Source organism: Emydura macquarii, unplaced genomic scaffold (genome assembly GCF_026122565.2).
Source record: "Emydura macquarii macquarii isolate MOO-44397 ecotype Brisbane River unplaced genomic scaffold, CSIRO-AGI_Emac_v2 contig_719, whole genome shotgun sequence".
In the NCBI taxonomy this organism is placed as follows: domain Eukaryota; kingdom Metazoa; phylum Chordata; order Testudines; family Chelidae; genus Emydura; species Emydura macquarii.
In genome coordinates, this window is record NW_027130856.1 from 321,045 (window position 1) to 342,083 (window position 21,039).

General features: G+C 39.2%; 1 protein-coding gene across 1 annotated transcript in view; it reads right to left on the reverse strand.

The window, feature by feature from the left end:
• ODAD2 (outer dynein arm docking complex subunit 2) overlaps positions 1-21,039 on the reverse strand; it is a 147,075-nt gene that overhangs the window by 46,676 nt on the left and 79,360 nt on the right. The window contains exon 16 of the mRNA XM_067542791.1: positions 12,941-13,055. Within this exon, the coding sequence (XP_067398892.1) occupies positions 12,941-13,055 (115 nt within the window). The remainder of the gene's footprint in view (positions 1-12,940; positions 13,056-21,039) is intronic.

Genomic DNA, 21,039 nt, shown 5'->3' on the forward strand with positions numbered 1-21,039 from the left:
CACACACACACACACAAAATATATAATTCTAGCACCTTTTCAGAGGACAAGAGCCCAGTTTATTATGCTAATAGAAGTTGCAGCCTGTTGACTTCTAATCACACATGTGATTTGTGTGTCTTACTGACCCTCTCAAACACCATACCAGCAAAATTTAGTGAACTTTTCTTTCATTAATTTTTATTTTCACATATTTCTACACTTCTACCTCCTGATAGAAGCAAAAATACTGTCAGAAAGCCTCACCTTGAAACATATTCTGCTTAACTGGGAACACCAACTACAGATATCTTGCAATATTTCTAGCTTAATTTTCAGAAAATATAGATTTGGAAAAACATCAATTTTTGGGGATCTCATGGCAAGTTCTCTGGTCCTTTTGAGGTTTGTCCATTACCATATTATGCCTAATTTTGGGGTAGCGATCTCCATTGAGAAAACAAAGCTCATCATTCTAAATTGAGATATAAAGTACTTGTCCAGACATTAATAGAAAAAATTATTTTGAAACCAGATTCCTCTCCCATTTCTTCTGAAAAGATCATTGCTCTTCTTCTTTGAAAACTAAATACTGTACTGCAAAAACACATTGTGTTTATCTTTAAAAATACTTCATTTTAAAGATAAAAGCTTCTCCACTAAAAATCAGTAGTATTTTACATTAGAACATCTTACAAAGTTTAAGATGTCAAAGCTAATTTGTCAACTCCGATTGCTTTTGCCCAAAAATGTGATGGTATGGTTGTGCAAATAAACTTTAATTATCAAGTCATCTTTAGACTACCTTTCCTTTAATGGAAATTGTCCATTTTTACTCTCTATTGCCAATTCCATAATTTCTCATATTAGGGTACAACCCAATTAATAAACTTCAAAATTCTGACCTTAGTTTTAAAAAATACAATACATATTATTTCCCATCTATGAATGTTCTTAGGTAACTAACAAAACAGGTATAATGCTCTATTTCAGTTGTTTAGAGAAAACAGGGAACATGGTATTTATATAAGGAAATATCTATTCATTTAGAGAATGAGGGAGGCAACCTAGTGACGGAGGATGTGGAGAAAGCTGAGGTACTCAATGCCTTTTTTGCCTCTGTCTTCACAGACAAGATCAGCTCCCAGACTGCTGTACTGGGTGGCACAGAATGGGAAGGAGGCGAACATCCCACAGTGCTGAAGGAACGGGTCCAAGACTATTTAGAAGGCTTAGACATACATAAGTCCATGGGGCCGGATGCAATGCACCCGAGGGTGCTGAGGGAGTTGGCTGAGGTGATTTCAGAGCCATTGGCTATTATCTTTGAAAGCTCGTGGCAACAGGGGAGGTCCCTGAGGACTGGAAAAAAGCAAATATAGTGCCCATCTTCAAAAAAGGGAGGAAAGAGGATCCGGGGAACTACAGACCAGTCAGCCTCACTTCAATACCTGGAAAAATCATGGAGCAGGTCCTTAAGGAATCCATTTTAAGGCACTTGGAAGAGAGGAAGGTGATCAGGAACAGTCAACGTGGATTCACTGAGGGCAAGTCATGCCTGACCAACCTGATTGCTTTCTATGATGAGGTGACTGGCTCTGTGGATGTAGGGAAGGCGGTGGATGTGATATACCTTGACTTTAGCAAAGCTTTTGATACGGTCTCTCACAGTATTCTTATCAGCAAGTTAAAGAAGTATGGTTTGGATGAATGGACTATAAAAAGGATAGAGAACTGGCTAGAGCATAGGGCTCAACGAGTAGTGATCAATGGCTCCATGTCTAGCTGGCAACCGGTCACAAGCGGAGTTCCCCAGGGGTTGGTCCTGGGGCCGGTTTTGTTCAACATCTTTATTAATGATCTAGAGGATGGGGTATATTGCACCCTCAGCACGTTTGCGGACGACACTAAGCTGGGGGGAGTGGTAGATACCCTGCAAGGTAGGGATAGGATACAGAGTGACCTAAACAAACTGGAGGATTGGGCCAAAAGAAATCTAATGAGGTTCAACAAAGAAAAGTGCAGAGTCCTCCACTTAGGAAGGAAGAATCCCATGCACAGCTATAGACTGGGGAGCGACGAGCTGGGCAGCAGCTCTGCAGAAAAGGACCTGGGGGTAACAGTGGATAAAAAGCTGGATATGAGTCAGCAGTGTGCCCTGGTTGTCAAGAAGTCTAATAGCATATTGGGCTGCATTAGGAGGGACATTGCCAGCAGGTCACGGGAAGTGATTATTCCCCTCTATTCGGCATTGGTGAGGCTGCATTTAGAATATTGTGTCCAGTTTTGGGCCCCCCACTACAAAAAGGATGTGGACAAGTTGGAGAGAGTCCAGCAGAGGGCAACAAAAATGATTAGGGAGCTGGAGCACAGGACTTATGAGGAGAGACTGAGGGAACTGGGCTTGTTTAGTCTGCAAAAGAGAAGAATGAGGGGGGATTTGATAGCGGCCTTCAACTACCTGAAAGGGGGTTCCAGGGAGGATGGGGCTAGGCTGTTCTCGGTGGTGGCAGATGACAGAACAAGGAGCAACGGTCTCAAGTTGCAGGGCAGGAGGTCTAGGTTGGACATTAGGAAAAAGTTTTTCACTAGGAGGGTGGTGAAGCACTGGAATAGGTTACCCTGGGAGGTGGTGGAATCTCCATCCTTAGAGGTTTTTAAGCTGAGGGTTGACAAAGCCCTGGCTGGGATGATATAGCTGAGGTTAGTCCTGCTTTGAGCAGGGGGTTGGAATAGATGACCTCCTGAGGTCCCTTCCAACTCTAATATTCTATGATTCTATGATTTTTCATATTACACACCTGATCACTACTATTCACTCAAATTCTTCTGCACTCAGAGGCAAATCTTGCCCCCTTCCGAAGCTGACAAGGTTCTCATCATTGCAGAATTAATAAGGCAAATCCTGATTCTACCTCAGAAGCTGTGAAGGTTCTCATGGTGCAGAACTGATGAGTTCCACCTCACAAGGTGGGACAAGTTTCCAATGGGTTGTCCAGCTCTGCCAGGGGGTGGGGGTTAGGGCTAGGTGGTGGCATTGATTTTACACAGATTTTCCTGTCCTCCTCACCCCATTGAGGTGGCAGAGACTACTGCAGCCTCAGAGTTGCAATAATAGCAGTGAAGTGGCTTTACTGCTGCTCTTTGGCCTAAGAGGGCAGATTCCTTCCTCCTGATTCTTCATGGAGTAACAATCAGACAGCAAAATACTTTGGCTGTGTGTTGCTGCCCATGTTTAAACATTAAGTTACAATTCTTAGCCAAGTAAGTATGCTATTCATTGGGCATTCTGTGAGGGCTAGTTGGAGTGAGGGAAAGAATCTTCCCTTTCTCAGGCCATTTTATGGCTACTAGTGCAACCTTAGGGCCCAGTAGCCTTTGTGGTTGTTGTGTTTCCCCTCCCCCTATAGATGGGACTAGATCTGTCCCCCTCACACTTTTCCAATCTCCCAAGACACTTTCTGTGCTCTGTACCATGGACCTCAGGGGTGCACACTCTTGGGTGTGACCTCCCAAATTCGATTTCCCCTGCACAAAAGCAGCAGAACTACTAAGGTTAGAGTCCTTCGTGGCTGCAGAGGAAAGGTCATGATTTGCCTTTTAGGGCAACTTATAAAGTACCACTGTATTTGAAGTATGAGACAAAAAGTACAATTGGAGTAACTGTACAATGACCTCAATGGGCTGCTGGGTTCGCCAACTGCTTGCCTGATAGGCTGCTAGGGAATCAGAAGCCTGGCTCTGTGACTTGGTAATTTTGTGATTCTTCTCAGAAATTACATCCCAGAAAATTTTTTGAATTTTTAACTTTTCATCCTGATTTGGGATTTTTTTTTCAAAATTTTGAAATTTTTCATGGGTGCTAAATTCTGTTTTCTGAACAGCTCCAATTATGAATCCAGATGGGACACAATGTATAGCTGCTATGAAGGCAGAGGGAAGTGGTCCTACCAAGAGCAAAAGAGATGATTAGAGAAGAGAGGATGTAGATGGAAACTGCAGTTATTTCTCCTGTTAGGCATTAAAAACAAAAAGAAAAATATGTAATAAATTAGACAAACTGGAATATAGAAATAATGGAAAATATCTTACTGATAATTTCCTTTCTGCTAACAGCTTCTCCCACAATTCTGGACATCTGAGCTGTTCTCCTCTCTGCAGCTCATGGAGGCAGATCAGAAGTGGATGCACTTGCTCATGATCACTAAAAATCTCATGGATTGCACCTTGATCTCTTCCGCGACAGGAACCTCTGATGATTCATAGGCTTTCACAATACATAGTCTAACCCGCCTAGCAATGGAGAACTTGGAAGCTCTGAGTCCCTGGTGTTTTGGTTGGAGGGACACACAGATAGCCTATTGTGGCAGGGCATCTGCCCCGCACTGGCTAGGAGGGGGTTAAGAGGGCCCTTGGAGCAGGAGCCAATGGGAAGGGGCTCCAGGATAGCCAGGAGCATGGTATAAAAGGGAGTTGCAAGCAGAACAGAGGCAGTCGCTCCCAGGAGCTCAGGGAGGGAAGGCTGGCTGTGCTGCAGGCTACAGGCAGGCATCACCCTGGACAGAGAAGCAGCTGACTGCTGGGGCTCTGTATGATACAAGGGCAGAAGAGGTACTGGGGATGTGATGAAGTGGCCCAGGGAAGTCTGTTAAGGAGCTGAGGGAAGAGGCGGTGCAAGGTCGCTAGGCCGGGGCGTGGGCGGGCCTGGGTCCCTCCCCGCCTCCCCCACACCGTCAGTGGAGTGGTGATGGACTGCGACGGCCACTGAAGTAAGTGGCAGAGCTGGGACTGTCGACTCCTTCAGAGGGAGGGGGTGGGGGAAGCAGGATTGTAGCTTGGCCAGAGGGCCGAGTCCAGAAGAAGATGCTGTGGGTCCTGACGGCAGTGAGAAGGACTACCGGTGGACCTCAAGGAAGGGTGACAGAGCACAGGCCACGGACGGGGGCATCGGCTTGAGCTATTCCCCAGACCACCAGCAGGAGGTGCCAGTCCGGTGGTGAATGATGCAAGTCCATCACACCTATTCTTCTTGTGGATTCTGTACACCTGCGATAGATTTTCAGTGCTCTTCTGACATCTAAGCTGTGTCAAATCTTTTCAGTGGGATGCTGTGGTTTTGAACAGAACAAAGGAAGCACAATCTCTTGAAAAGTGTGGAAAGAGGAATTTACCTTCAAAAGAAAGGATTCAGGTGTCCTGAGAACCACTTGATCCTGTGGAACACGCAATAAGGTTCCTGTATAGATAAAGCTGTCATCTGTGACACTTGCCTGGCAGATGTGACAGCTATTAAGAAAAAAGTCTTAATGGATAAATAAAAGGCTGATACTAAAGTCAGAGGCTTGAAGGGATGGTTTGTCAGAGCCTTCAAAACTAGTGGTAGGTCTCATTTTGGGAAGAGTGGCCTGACCGCTGGTGTGGCTAATCAGACTGCTCAAAGGAATCTGGCTAAAAAACATGCTACTAAGAGCTGAAGGCCTCTGTCTATGCCTCCCTGGAAAAAGTTCAGAATGGTTGGAATTCCTGGATTTCTCGGATTTGCATTGTGCTCTTGGCACCAGTTGTTGAATCTAGAACAGATAGAGAAGTACACTTTTAGAGTCAATATTCTCCTAGATGAAAGCAATGTCTTCATGACTCTGGAGGACTAGGATGACCAGATAGTGAGTGTAAAAAATCAAGACGGGGGTGGGGCGTAACAGGCACCTATTTAAGACAAAGCGCCGAATATTGGGACTGTCCCTATAAAATCAGGACATCTGATCACTCTATGGAGGACAGATTGAAACCTTCTAGTGCTCCCCTCTCAAGAGCCAGGATGTTAGTTGAAGCTGTTTGAGGTCTGGAGGAAGAAGAGGACCTTACGAGAGGATATTCGGTCTCCATGGAAGCTGGAGAGGGGGCTCCAGTTTCAGCTCTATCAGGTCTGAGAAATAAGATTTCCTTGGCCAATGAGGAGTTATCAGGGTTGCCACTGCCTGTTCTCGTTTCATTTTTTGCACTACCTTCCCCAGTAGCAGAAAGGGTGAATATGCGTAATGTAGGTCCTGCAATCATCTGTGAAATAAGGGATCTGTCCCCACAGATCTGGGATCTGCCTCCCTTATGAAGTATTTTGGCCTCTTTGCATTAGTATGATTCACAAACCGGTTGGTTGAAGGGAGGCTAAACATCTGAACAATGAAATTGAAAATCTCCTGACTCAGGCTCCGCTCAGAGTTGTTAACCCTGTACATGCTGAGCCAGTCTGCCTTTTGATTCAGGTCCCTTTTGATGTGGATTGCTCTGAGGGAAAGGTGGACCTGTTCTGCCAATCTCATTCTTTCCATTTTTTCTGGATGTAGTGCTGGATTCTTTGTTCCCCATTGCTTGTTTAAATATGAGACTGTAGTTGTATTGTCTGATTGAACCTGGACATAGTTCCACTATAGGGTGGGGTTGAGCCTTTGCAGAGCTAGCTTGACCACTTTCAGCTCTAGGTTTATGCTGTGAACCTTTTCCTTCTTGCTCCAGAGATCCTGGGCTATTTGGGTCTCCAAGTGAGCTACTCAGCCTCCAGGCTGGTGTCGGATGTGAAGACTACAGGGTCTGGAAGACAGATGGACATGTCTTTGCAAACACCGTTGTGGGCTGACCACCACTGTAAGGAATTGAATACCTGTGTCAGAACTCTTGCATGATCCTTCAGAGTGTTCCAAGGCGTGGTCCCACTCCTTTAATAAGAAAGCTTGAAGTCTTCTGATTCATGATTGTCCCATTGAGTGATCGTTATGCACAACAACAGGAGTCCAAGCAGTTGGAAGCATAGGACTTTGGTAGACTTCCTGTGACTCTGGAGCAAGAAAATACATTTTCAGATTTTCTAAAACCTTTCTAATGATGGGTAGATCTTCACTACCAAGGTGTCTATTTATATCCCAGGTGGATTATTCTAGTGGATGGAACCAGATAACTTTTCTTGGCACTGATGATGAAGATGTGTAGCTAGAGGAGATTCAGTGTCCAAGACGTGGCCCTGTGCCCTGCTGACTGCATGGGAGTTCTGATCAGGATGTCACTTAGGAAGGGGTATAGGTGAGTTCCCTGCAACTTGAGTCTGCTGAGCCTGGGAAGGCTGCCACACATATACAGCACTGCTTGGATTTAACCTAAAGCTTTCTTGGCTGCTCTGTCATGCCTGTAAGGGTCAGAGAAGCTGGCAGGGAGTCACTGCACCTGAGGCTCAGTGAGGGTTAAACTGCTGAAGGGTTAACCAACCCAGGAAAGAGGATGAATACCAAAGAGACAGAAAGTTGCTCCCTACTGCCCAAAAAACTGGGTAGAAAAGTTAAAATAGAAAAAGCAAGGGTGGGAGCAAAAGAAACTACCACTGTCTTCTACTATGGAGGAAAAGAATCTGGTAGCAAACGGAGGGGCGTGGCCAGACTGTGTGGTACCAAAATGCTGATCTACCTCCCTGAGCTGCAGAGAGAGGACAGCAGCCTAAATGTCCAGATTTGTGGGAGATGTTGAGCTGCAAAAAAGTATCACTTCTACATCAGACAACTTTAAACCATTTTATTACCAAGTCAAAGACATTTTTAGGTAGGTACCATGCCTTTTTTTTGTGCTTACAGAACCTATCACACTGTGGATCCTACCAGGAAAATGAATTAATAATTATTATTGATAATTAATAATTTATATCATCTTTATATCATAGGCCCAGATCTTCTTTCACTGAATAGGAATACATTTTATATATGCATTTAATATTAGGAAAGTCTAGCTCTTAGTTGCATGGTTTTAAAATGACACAAAATAAGATCAAATTCCTTACAGTTAACAGAGCATAAACAAGTAGAGTGCAGCTGATGTGTAAAAAATTACAATGTTTACAGGAAAAGAATAGGAAAATGGAAGGGAAGTAATAAGATCATCAACTTCAAACTGCTAAGGCTTCTGTATGCAAATGCAAGAAGCATAGCAAAGAAAATAAGGAAAGTGGAAAGTACTATATGTGCTCATATATGGAATTTTGACATCATGGGTTTAGCCAAAACATGGTAACAAATATTTATAAAGTGACATTATATATTTGTTTTAAAAAAGTCATATAGAACAAAAAGAGTAACTTTATGTACAATATTCAGAAAAGTTTGGAACTGCTGAAATTGATATTCTAACATTTTTTATTACTGAAATGTGGAAACCAACCATCATAACTAATATAAAACAGTAACTGGCAATATTTTTTTTTATAAACATCAGAAACCTTTACAAACTCAACAAACTTTCTTTGTTACAAAGGTTCATTGTAGGTTTACACATATGGTAATGTTAAAATGATTCTGTAACAGGTGAAATGCACTTCTCCTGCATAAAGCCTGAGTTAAGCATGTGGCACGAAGAAGTGAGTAGCACATTCTCCACCAATGGTGCTACTATAGATATGGGCTGCAGTAGAATTCACATGTTCTACATGCCACTTGTGAGAGTGCTGAGGCCACTGGATCTGCATAAATGCCAATCTCCTGGCCCCTCCCTTCCATTCCATCCTAGTCTTCTGTGTTGACATATGTGGAGCCTTTCATAGCAGGCAGGAAATACACAGTCTGCATGGCTGCTCAGCCTTTCAGTTTCCCCATGAAGCCTCAATGTAGGGCTTCAATAGGGTGACCAGAGAGCAAGTGTGAAAGATTGGGACAGAAGTAGGGGGTAATAGGTTCCTATGTAAAACAAACCCCTGAATATTGGGATTGTCCGTATAAAATTAGGACATCTGGTCAACCTAGGCTTCAAGAGGTGCCATCAACTTGAAAATCACACTTCCATCTGAAAATGTTGAACTACATTGTTACAAGTAACCCCTAAGAGATTTGGGGGAGAAATCTTTCCATGGTTTTTTTCCAGTTTGATTACATTACTAATTTGAAAGCACTTTAACGTATAGTCAGTTTCAGTTTTCTGTTGGTGGTGTTCACCCTTCCCCGATTCTTATAAAGGGATGTTTACGTAACAGCAGCAGCAGAGCTAAAATTGAAATTAATTATGAACAGACAGCAAGCAAGTGTGTGCCAAGAGATAATAGGTAGGGGGGAGGATGGGTGAGTCTAAACATGTTTAGTGTTCTGCTCTCAGGCCTATCCAAAAGATTCCTCTAAACATGAAGAGAGAAACAGAAAACCCTATATCAATTTTTTAAATCTCAGGATTTACTATTTAAAGGTTGCTTTATCAGGAAATTCTTTTTAATTCACCAGTTAAAAAATTGTCATATTGTCAGTGTCACTTTCAGTGGTGTGAAGGGCCTTTCTCTGCTACCCCCTGGGTGAATTTCACAATAGCATTAATAAGTCTTTTGTGCAGTTTTGCTACATTTTTCTCTTTGGATTGCTGTGCTTTGGGAGAAAGACATAAATAATGTTTTTGAGGTAACATGATTCAAAACCCAAAATTTAACATTCCAATATCAACAGAGTTGAGTATACTTTTCTTGTACTTTTTCATAATTATTTGCATTTCTTGGACAGTACACCTAAATTCTATCATTACCAACCTTGCTACAGTAGTGGTTTTTACTTTTTGAATTAAGAAAAATTAATCTAAATCTGTTTCCATTAAAATCATTCTTTTGAATTAAGGACCTACACAGCTCCTCTATTCTTGCTTTGTAAAAGAGATATGTATTAATATATTTATAGTTTATATATAAACTTTATAAATTAATTTAATGCTCATGAAAGTGGGAGACTAGTAGGACTGGCAGGTGTTGTGCAAATTTTTATCACACAGCTCCACTATCTGAATCATATTAATGCCAACTTGCAACAGCTTTGCTCACAAGTCATTCTTAGGCCACTCCAGAATCCATCATGCATAGTGGTTTAGTGATATACAAAAACAGTGACTAACTTCAGACCACCAAACTATCATCTGTAGCTTCTAGAGGTGGAATGGTTTATGCATTAGCCAGTACAACCTACCTCTTAATTTTAAAAATGTCTTAATTCTATCGCAAACAAAATAATATTAACTAAATCATTTTATAGGTCTTAACAAACAGTGGCTTTAACTTTAATTCAATATCTTTTCCACAGCACAGCAACCCAAATTAGGCACTACAGTGTACATGTGGTCTCTTCTAGCCTAGGACTCAGGGAACCTGGGTTTAATTCCCTACTCTGCCATAGACTTCCTGTGTGACCTCAGGCAAGTTACTTAATTCCTCTGCACTTCAGCTTCCCATCTGTAAAATGGAGATAACAGCATTTTCCTATCTCACAGGAGAGTTGTGAGGGTAAATACTATGGTAAAAGAGGCCATATCAGTATGATAGATAGATTAGATCCAGCACAACTCTGTTACAACTAGAGTATTTTTTAAAATTAATTTCTGTAAAATTTATGGAAATTTATTTTATTTCAGTATAGAAAATTACAGCAATACAGTGAACACTCAACTCACATGTGCAGCACAAAACATAAATATAAATTTTATAGAACATAACTTTAAGTTCCATGCACATTAAGTGTCTTTGCAGGAAAATGGCTGCTCTGCTGTATGGCACAATTATAAAAACACATATATTCAAAATATAGGTTACAACAGGCATTCCCTTTCTGCTTCACCCTCCATAACCCGCACTCTGCATACAGCAACCACTGCAGCTCACCCAAGATGAAACAAAAAGAAGTCAAAGCCAAATCCTAGACCCACAGCTACTCCACACACAGCCTACACTCATAACTAGATAGGGTTGGGTGAGCCACAGTACATATGCTTCTGTTAAAGCTACAGACTCCATTTTATCTCACAGTATATAGAGGAGAATCAAGTGCATGGCATTTCTTGGAAGATCATATGAATAGGTAAATACTAAGTGTAACTAAATCAATAATTCTGATTACATGCCAGCAGCCTCTATGATTCCCTTATGCTGCTATAAGGTCCCTTTATGTGGATCTTCTCCCATTCAGTGTTTCTTGGGGGAAAGCATGTCAGTGCCTCTTTCACTGTGCCCCCATTTCTCAGACCACACACAGAGAGGTCTTTGTGGGGTCAGAGATCTGAAATTTGGTAGGAGGCAGAGAGAGGTGAGAGGGGGTTGGGCTGATGATTTACATAGCTTCCCATTCCTCACAAAACCAGTGAAAAAGCCAAGAGAAAGTTAATGCAGCCTAAGACAACAATATCTGTTCCACTGTCCTCTAAACCCCAGGAAAAACACCTTTGAAAGGAATTTCAGGGGTGGGGTGAGGGTTTCTGGCAATACAACTCAAGGAGCAAGGTGAGCTTAAAAGTACCCAGTATAGTCCCTAAGTACAGGTGATAGGGGACCTACTCAATTGTATAATAAAAAGTCTTGGCTATCAATTACAAGCAACATGCAAAGGTAGTAGCATTCTAAAACATAGGCAGGTGCATCTGTTTATTGAAATAAGGGAAATACGTGTGACACATCATTTGACACAAAATTTTAGAGGAGAGTGTGTCAATAAAAAAAAAGAGGGAAATACAATTCAGAATGACTTGCTTAGTTTAGAAAAGGGGCAGGTAAATAGTCTATAGAAATCAGTGTGGAAAACTGTAAGATGCTGAAGCTGAGTCAAAATCAAGAGGAAATGTCCCTTCAATTGTTTTATGATGTTTATAAAACACTAAAAAGAAAGGAAAATTCACAGAGATTGTTGATTCTCTAAGCTCCTGAGTTCCTCATAGGAAATGTTGACTTCAATAGGAGTTGAAAGTATTTAGTACAGTGATACTCAGACTTCAGTGGTTCAGGAGCCAAATTAGTGAACAATATTACCCAAAAGAGACACAGTAGTGTGAATTCATTGTTTCATTTACTATATATATGTGTATATACATATATACACACACATACCTTTTATTCTCATAGCAAAATGACTGACCAAGTATTATTATTTTACCAACTACAATTGGTTAATAACATAGAAAAAGCATACTGACTGATTAATAACTTAGATTGGTTAATAATTAAATGACAGTGTTTTAATATCATGTACTGCAAAGAGTTGCAGGAGACACATTAAAGAGCCACTTGCGGCTTGCGAGCCTCAGTCAAAGTATTACTGATTTAGTACTTCCTTGGGGGCTTCAGCACCTCACAGGACCAGATCCTTAAACATCGTGCAGAATGATTTATATAAGTGGAGAGTAGAAAAGAAAATCAAAACTTGTGTTAATGGGGTTATTTAGTAGAAACTGGAAGAAGTAATTCTAGCCTTGTACAAGAGTTAGTGATGCAAGACTACTAGTTATTTTAAGGAAATACTGAAAAGAAACAAAACCTTTCATATTTAGTGTACCATTGATCATTGGTTCTAATCCATTCTAGATCAGTAAAGAAAGATAATCACCTTTTTATCTCTGTTTGGCAGTCTATGTGAAATAAATTAATAGTCCAGTTATTTGTGCACAGCTGACTACAGCACAAGAACGACCATTCACAACTGGCACTTTTTGTTGGCAGTCTGAACAGAGAATCTAAGGATTTCATTGGCATGGAGACTGAAATATGTTCTCAAGCCAAAAGGTGGTCCCTCGAGAACATGGCTGAGGTATGTAGGGTAGAGGAGAGCCACTACCTGTGCTGTCCAGAGGCTGTTAATAGAACATTTTTATTTCCATTATTGTTAGACTAGCACCTTTCAGGATGCTTTACTGGGAACAGTGTGCAGAGATCTGGTTACACTATTATAAAGATGACATTTTACAAACAAAGAAAGTACAGTTAAGGACAACCAGACTGCTATCTTGAGCACTAAATGGATTTCTATAGTTGTGTTTCAACATTCAAATAAATAAATTAAATTATTTAAAAGTAGTTAAAAGAATACAAGTAAAAGGGGACTAAGTATCAGACTGTAAAAATTTATTATTGAAAATCATGAGAAAAATGTGATTATGTAATTATGATCTATAAACAATTACATTTTAGTAAATATTTTCTCACCTTAGCATTTTCAATGCAGGGACAGATAGCCCACGCTGCACTTGCTTGAACACCTGGATGAGGATTTTTCAACAAGGACCACAACAAACGAACTCCATCTAAGCGGTCAATTATCCTATTATAGAAACAGACATTATAAAATCATAATTAATTAAGGAGTAAACAATGTAAAATTGAAATTATGTAATTTTGTTTCAAAAGCCACGTCAAGAAACAGTGGTATGATTTTTAAAAATAAACAATTTTGTGTTATTTAAGTGCTAGTGGTTTACTGTCAACTAAATATTATCAACATGTTCTATAAACGTTACTCACTGTTATTAGATGGCTGTTCACAAAATGTTTACACCAAAATGTGTTTCTAACTAAAGCTTATAGGTGCTGTTTATCTTTTTCTCAGTACTTAGTCATAAAATGCTTTACTCTAGGAATCAAGCAAACTGCATTATATCTAGGATTCATGTAAACCTAAAAACAAGCCATGTGACTTTTTAATGAGCTGAATGCAAAGTGAAACCTTAATTCAAACATACTAGTTTCTTTCATATACTAACAAATATTTTCCAAAACAAATATATATGCCAAAAAAACTATGTACTTAGCTTTTTATTCCGTCGATGTTTAATTTATTTACTTTACAGTATGACATATTTTAAAGTTCTACGTTTCTAATCTAGCATTAGGAATTAAAATGGTCACACCACAGTGCATCCTTTGTTGGGCATGAATAACGTGTAACTTGTTTCCCATGTGTTCCCTACTAACAAGACTAACATTGAATACTGTTATAATTACTTAAACACACAGTAATCAAAGTATCTTCATGACTAGCTGAAAAATGAATTATCATCAGAGTCATCTCTACACCATCTGTCTTATGTTTACATATCAATCAGTCTAGGGGATCATAACTTCACATTAGGGTCTACTGAGTACTTTAAATGGAGAGGAAGGCCAAACAAAACTTAATATCCTTTACAAACATGCCTTTGTTCAGAAAGATATGTTAAACTCAAAGCAGATGAGATGAAGATAAAGAAAATCAGGCATACTTTGATTTCTAACCTCAAAAGTAAAAGTTTAATTGTACATTGATAGTCCACATCTTATATTGTGAATATAATATTTCAGAAATAAAATAAAATACAGATTTACTCATAAAAAACACAAAAACATCTCATTTGTTTTCACTATGTAAAAGTTTGCCAAGATATTTTTTTAAAACTAAGTATAAAATCAGTTCTGTACATAATCATACAAGTATTTGATGCAGAAGAAATAATTTAGGACATTAACTCTGTCTAAAGTAATTCAGGGTATTAATTACAACAAATTGATGCAACCTGGTTATGTAATTTTGCTTTGAAAATCTAGATTTTTTCCCAGTACTGAGGAGCACCTATTTTTAAAAAACCCTTTTAATGTAAGACTTGCTAAATGTAAGGCAGTCTCATTTACACACACAGTGCCAAAAATGCCAAGGGCCAGAAGATAAGTCAACTGAGAAAGTAAGAAATCAGAGTTCACATTGGCAGTAGCACAACAAACCATAACAGCACAATGACATAGCACACAACTATGTATATATATGTAAACCATTGGTCCATATAGTAACAAAGACTGAAGAACTACTTTCAAAAACTCATATAGTTCTCCTTTCAGTAACTTCAGTACTTCTTTCCTGTCATTTCAGAAAACACAAGCAGACAACTTTTTGCTATTGGATTTGATTGATATAGGGCACAGTGTATATCTGGAGTCGTTTCAGTGAAGCCAGTGGAGTTATGCAACTGGTATGAGAGCAAAAGAAGGCCCAAAGTGATTTGAAGATGTAAGCAGTCTTCCAAAACAGTAATAAAAATGTACCAGCCCAGGCACAAATTCTGGTCTTTCATCATAACCATAATGAGGACAATGAAAATAAATCTCATCTTAATAATAGTTAATTTGCCTGAAGAAAATAGATCTGTGTGCACAATTTGTAGACAACTAGTAGCAGTAATCACAATGTACTAGTAGCCTAGCTATTATTATATGGTAATGGGTTTGGGGGGGATTGGGGAGAGGTGATGAGGTTTCCTATAAGCATAATGGAAGAGTTGAATTTCAAAGAAGGAGGATAAGGTGGTGGCTTTACAGATTATGACTTTCCCCTTGCATATAAAGGGCAGTATGGGAGAAAGTACAAAAGGGCAGATATTTAAAAATATTTAGACACTTAAAGATGAAGATAGGTGCCTAGTGGAATCTTCTAAAGCACACAGATGCCTAACAGTAGAATGCTTGTGGGAAAAGCAGACAAGCATGTAATCATGATTAGTAAATTGCTTAGTAGACTTAACAGCCAGTGATTACCCAAGAAATCACCTGACCCAAAAAAGTAGCTCTTGTTTGTTTTCTCCCTTAGTATTATAACAGTAACTTGATGAACGACAGAAGATGTGGTGTCATCCAATCAGTAGAACGTCTTGTTCCTGTAATCTTTCTTTTCTCTCCCTCATCTCTTGAGGTTCCTCTACATCTCTGCTGGAGCCCCAAAGACCTCCCTCATTTTGCATCTCCATCATATAAACTCCAGTAATAGCCACAATCCCACCAGCAACAAACAGGACTGCTTTTTGAAGTCTCTCAGTATCTTTGTCCTTAGTCAACCACAGGAGTCACTGTTTAGCAATGGAAGGTACTTCCTCCCCTGAGTGGCTAAATATATTGCCTCAGTAAATATGGTAGCACCCACTGCTACCAGCCCTAGAATCGAGAGAGACAGAGGTTATACATTGATTTAAGGTTTCCTGCACTGCGCTACAGAGCACAGCCTCTAGCCTGGTTCAGCTTTCTCTTCTATTTTCTTTTAATACTCCTTTCTCTTGCAAGCTGACTGTCATTTTGTTTTCAATTTTCCTATCTGCTATTCTAGTCTATATAGTTTCTCATACTGCGCTCATCACCATAGTGTCTTGGCTCAAGCGAACTGTCTCCCTTATTATTAATTATTATATTATTGTTATTATTATAATTAATGTATATGGCAGTATCACCAACTATTTAAGTTAGAACACCATTGTGCTGGGTACTGCGCAAACACTTATTAAGAGGCTGTTGCTGTCTCAGAGAGTTTGCAAACAAAACAGGAGTCAGACAAAAGTCAGAAAAAAGGAATTATTATTCCCATTTTACAGACATTACTGAGGCTCACAGAGATTATGTGATTTGCCCAGGTTCACACAGGGACTGTGTGGCAAAGTCAAGAACCTGAGCAGGTTTCCTGAGTCCCAGTCCAGTGGAACTGAAACTATCACAAAACAATCCTTCCTCCTTGAAGCATCTGTCACTTCCCAATGCCTATGTGTGACTAACCTTGAGGCTATTGATTAACAGTATAGCCAACTGATTGGTTTCACTAGTGGTTCATTCTTAAAAATGTTCAAGAGACCAAATAACCAAATTTGGCCAAATTTATTGTCTAAAGATGAAGTAATACAATAAGAAAAGACATATTTACCCTCCTTCCAGGAAGCAATTCTTATCTCACAGTATGTTCACTTTACACAGAAGGTGTGCTTCAAAGATACATCCTTAAACCCACTTCTATTTATATTGTGGTTGTTTACAAGCTAAAAACCCTCTATACATCACTTGAAATTTATGTTTAACCTACTAGTTTGTGCCACTTTTGTCCTTGGTACATTGCTATACTTTCCCATATTTTGGTTTGAATACTACATTCCAAGTGATGATGAGCCATGAAAATACTCCCTAACTGTACTTGGTATAGAGTATTCATGCATTATTACTTTTATAACTTTCCTATTTTCTAATTCCAAAGCTGACTTTAGCTTTGCAAAGCATTGTGGGATACTTGACACGGGTGAACAGAATTGTGGGAGGAGCATAATACCTTCAGTTAACATATCTTCCCAACATCCATATATATAATGTATATTATATTAATACCATGCACATAATACCTATTAATGTGGTGTTTACTACGTCTAACAAATATGTATTGGCTAACAAAGCTGTTTCTGGTGAGATATTTTTTCTCCATCTGGATTTCTGTCTCTTCCTCTTCTCTCTGTCTTTCCTGTTTTTCTTTTCTCTTCTCCTGCTTTCTCAGACATTCCTCATTGCTTATTTCCTTTAGACACTTTATTTTTTTACTATATCTCACATCCTCACCTGTCTTTCCCTGTTCCCTGCATCTTGCATTCTTACCTCCAACATGCCTTCTCAATTTGCCTCTCCTGTTCCTGTCACCTCTCCTCCCACACCCATCTTCTGCTCTTCTCACATCACCTTCCCTCCCTTCCCCCCTTCCCTCCCCATTTTCACTACAATTGGTGTCTTTCTGCTTCATGGAGAGGCGTGCCACATAAATAGATGCAAGCATAACTGCAAAGTCTAAATCAAGTATTGGTAAACTATATACTATTTCAGAATAATACATTCAAAAATATCTAATGGAGGCAAATATTAAATTTATTATATTTCCTCATTGTGTGTACATTGACTAATTTGGCTGGAGTATGCAGTTTCATATGAAAATGACTTACTGGCCCTCACACAAAACTTCCAGTGAAGTCAATGTTACAAGTGTATAGCTACACTCAGATTCTGTCTCAGAGTTACAGAGTCCATTCAAAATGGAATAACCAGAACAAGAAACACGGGTGGCCAAATATTGAGAAGTGCTGAGCACCTGCAATTCGCATTGGAGTCAATGGACCTACTCCTGCTTCTCTAAAAGGAGTTTTGCCATTCTCTTCATCAATGGGAACAGTACAGGGCCCAAAGCAGGCTTAAAATGCATAAAATCAAAGAATGGATTTCGGTGCAATATGGCCTAAAACAGACTATTCTCCAGAAACACAAATACTTTACCCCATTCACCATATTCACAATCTCGCTCTCTTTCTCCTCCTCATTCACAGTTGATCAACCAAAATAATAACATGATATGGTCTAAACAATGCTCTTAAAGAAAGGTTTTCCTACTGGGAGAGACTTTCAAACTTATTTAATCATAATCTCAGCATAACCCCTTTTAAATTTTATTTGTTGAGAATTTCTTCTGTGACATTTGCTAATTACTGAAGATATCTGTATTAAACTGGGGAATGGACCTTCTCAGCCCATGTTTTCCTCTTTCTATGGTTTCACTGCATGATCAAGCAGATCAGGAAATCAGGATGTATGAGACAGAAAGCTTCTTTTCAAACTCAGACATTTGTAATAATAGCAAAAGGATACAGAAAATAAATTGCTAAGACAATTGATTTCTCTGTAAATGTTTTCCAATTTCAAGCTTCTTCCAGGATAAAAATCCCTTTTTAAAATGCACAGAAATACATACATTTCTTCTCAACCTTCATTTTAATATTGTGAGCAGGATGCTATTATAAAGTTACTCATCATAATCAATACAGCCATGCCTACTTGAACATTTACTTTGGCAGGCATCCAATTCTGTGTTCATTCATGGCATATGTATTAGTCACCCTGGTGGTTGTTGTCACTTAAATAATGCCCTTTACAATAATTTATTGATGTTATGAAGACAAAATTAAGCTACAGCAAAACCTGTATTAGGGAACCACGTAAGGGATTTTTAAAGGACAAAGTCTTTTAATAAAGATAGCTGACCTTTCTATTTGAAAAGCTGAAGAGACTCTCTTAAAAGACTAACTTATACAATATTTAGTTGATAGCAAAAATCTTACTGTTTATAACATTTTAAAAATATAAATATTTAAACACTTTTATTTTATATAGTACTTAAAATACAAACACTTAATAAGCAGATTTTTGAATATACGAAAGGCCATTTAGATCCAAAACACTGATCTGTCTGCCAGTTACGATAGACATAGATGAAATTAAATGTAATTTTTTTTGCATTTACCTGCTGTCTCATGTTTCAGTATAAAAACTTAACAATACAAAGTTATGAAGAGGGCACAAACTGTGGCTCACATTCTTAGGGCTTGTCTACACTTACACTGATGCAGCTGTGCCACTCTAGCGCTAAGTAAAGCGGCTGCCTACACCATCAGGAGTGCTTCTTCTGTCGGTGTAGGTATTCCACCTCCCCAAGAAGTGGTAGCTATGTTGACGGGAGAAGCCCTCCCATCGACATAGTACTGTCTATACTGGGAGTTCAGTTGGTGTAATTGTGTCGCCCAGGAGTGTGGATTTTCCATAAGTCTGTAGTGTAGACCAGGACTTAGCTGTAACTGAGCTGCACTCAGTGAAGCTGAGACATGAAGCTGGCTGGAGACTGGTCTGGCTTGCTCAGCGGCATAATTCAGAGCAGTCTGTAGGCCGCAAGCAGCTATTCCAGCAACTCGGAATAACCAGAATGCAGAGGCGTTCCATATATGCCCTTTTCCACTGGCCACAAGCCCTATACCAGCAGCAAAGAGTGAGGGTGGCACAGACTTGTTATGTCAGCTCTACACTGCTTGAAGATTCCCCATTCAAAAGGGGAATTCGCAACAGGCTAAGCAAATCAAATTTCCAGGGGCACTCAAAACAGCTGACCAGCTGTATGCCTTATGGGCACTGAATTTCAGAGCAATTCAATCAGTTTCTGAGGAAAGGGTGCTGCTGTTTCTATGACCAATTCTGGGCAGACTTTGGTCATACTGGAGAGGTGGCTACTTACTACAGATAATTTAACATCATAAAATACTTGGGGAGACCTTAGGTTGTTAGTTAGGATCACTAGTTACTTGACAAAGATTGTTTTTAACACAGGCTTCACTGTATTTATTTTAAAGACTTCCAAGGTCATAATGATTAAGTTTGTTTGATGGCCAAGATAACAGTTCTAGGAATACAAATCAATTTTCTATTCCTACATTTTAATAAAAATGTTAATCTATAGAAACTGATTTTGAATTCAAATAATTTAATACCGAATATTTTCAGTGTAAACTTTAACATGGTTTGTTCAATCAAACATGCATGCCCTCTAGACATCTGTTTGTTATATCTATCATCTTCTTTGAAACACTACTATTTGCCAGCACTTTTGAGAAGTCTGAGTGTATCTCCTGCCAACTCAGACCACATATACAAACATAAACAAACAATGTTATACTGACTCTATTTTGTGCTCACTGGTAAAATTATAGGGTTTACTTCTGGTAGAGTGCAATCTCAACTTTTTTGAAACCACAATTTAATATGTTTTTTAAAACATTCACAATATTTGTTGCAAACTGCTTTGATAAATTGTATATCAGTGACTCTAAATCCATCTGTTTGACTAAAATAATCTTATATTGTAGTCCCTAAGACTCTAAAACCTCAGCATTGAAAACTAGATTTAAAATCTATAGATTTTCAAAATAAAAAGGCTAATGAAAATGTAGTAACGTTTTAAAATGGAATAAGGAATAAAGTTAAACATATGTAGAATCACTAATAGAAAAAGAATGACTGGAAAGGAACTTCCTCAAAATAAAAAATAAGAATATTGCAGTTGGTGGAGATACATCTCTACATAAGGTTGTGCAGGAGAATAGGTTTGGAGAATAACTTCAAGTTTTTTGTACCCTGGATTAGTGAAGCTCACTCATGTAGCTATGCTTTGGGGAAAGATAAATTATCTATTGCTGTACAAGTGCCCACCATACCACAATGAAGAAGCTTGTATGCTCACCCAGCCTCTAAGGACTTGATTCTGTGTTAAAGTTGTATTAATGTGAACTCAGAGAAAAATGTAATTCCAGAATCAGAGCTATATGATCCATCTTTCCTGTCCCATGCCCATATCCACACTTAGAACAATTTAATTTCCATGAGTTGTCTCAGTGTATCACCAGGGTTTGGTACAGCATGGCAGAAAGTGCCTACTCAGACACTCCATATGCAAAGATATTTAAGATGTCATTGTAAAAGAACCATAGAAAAAAACAAACAGAAAAGACCGACAGAAGACCTATTTCCATAAGAGATGGAACTGGATTCATGTATAGTCATCTAATCCTACCCCTTGTCAATGCAGATTCGTTCACTGCAGTACATTTTCTAGTGCTCTAGGCAGTCTAGCACTCGAACGTTCCATGTTATGGGGATTCCAACATTCCCTTAGT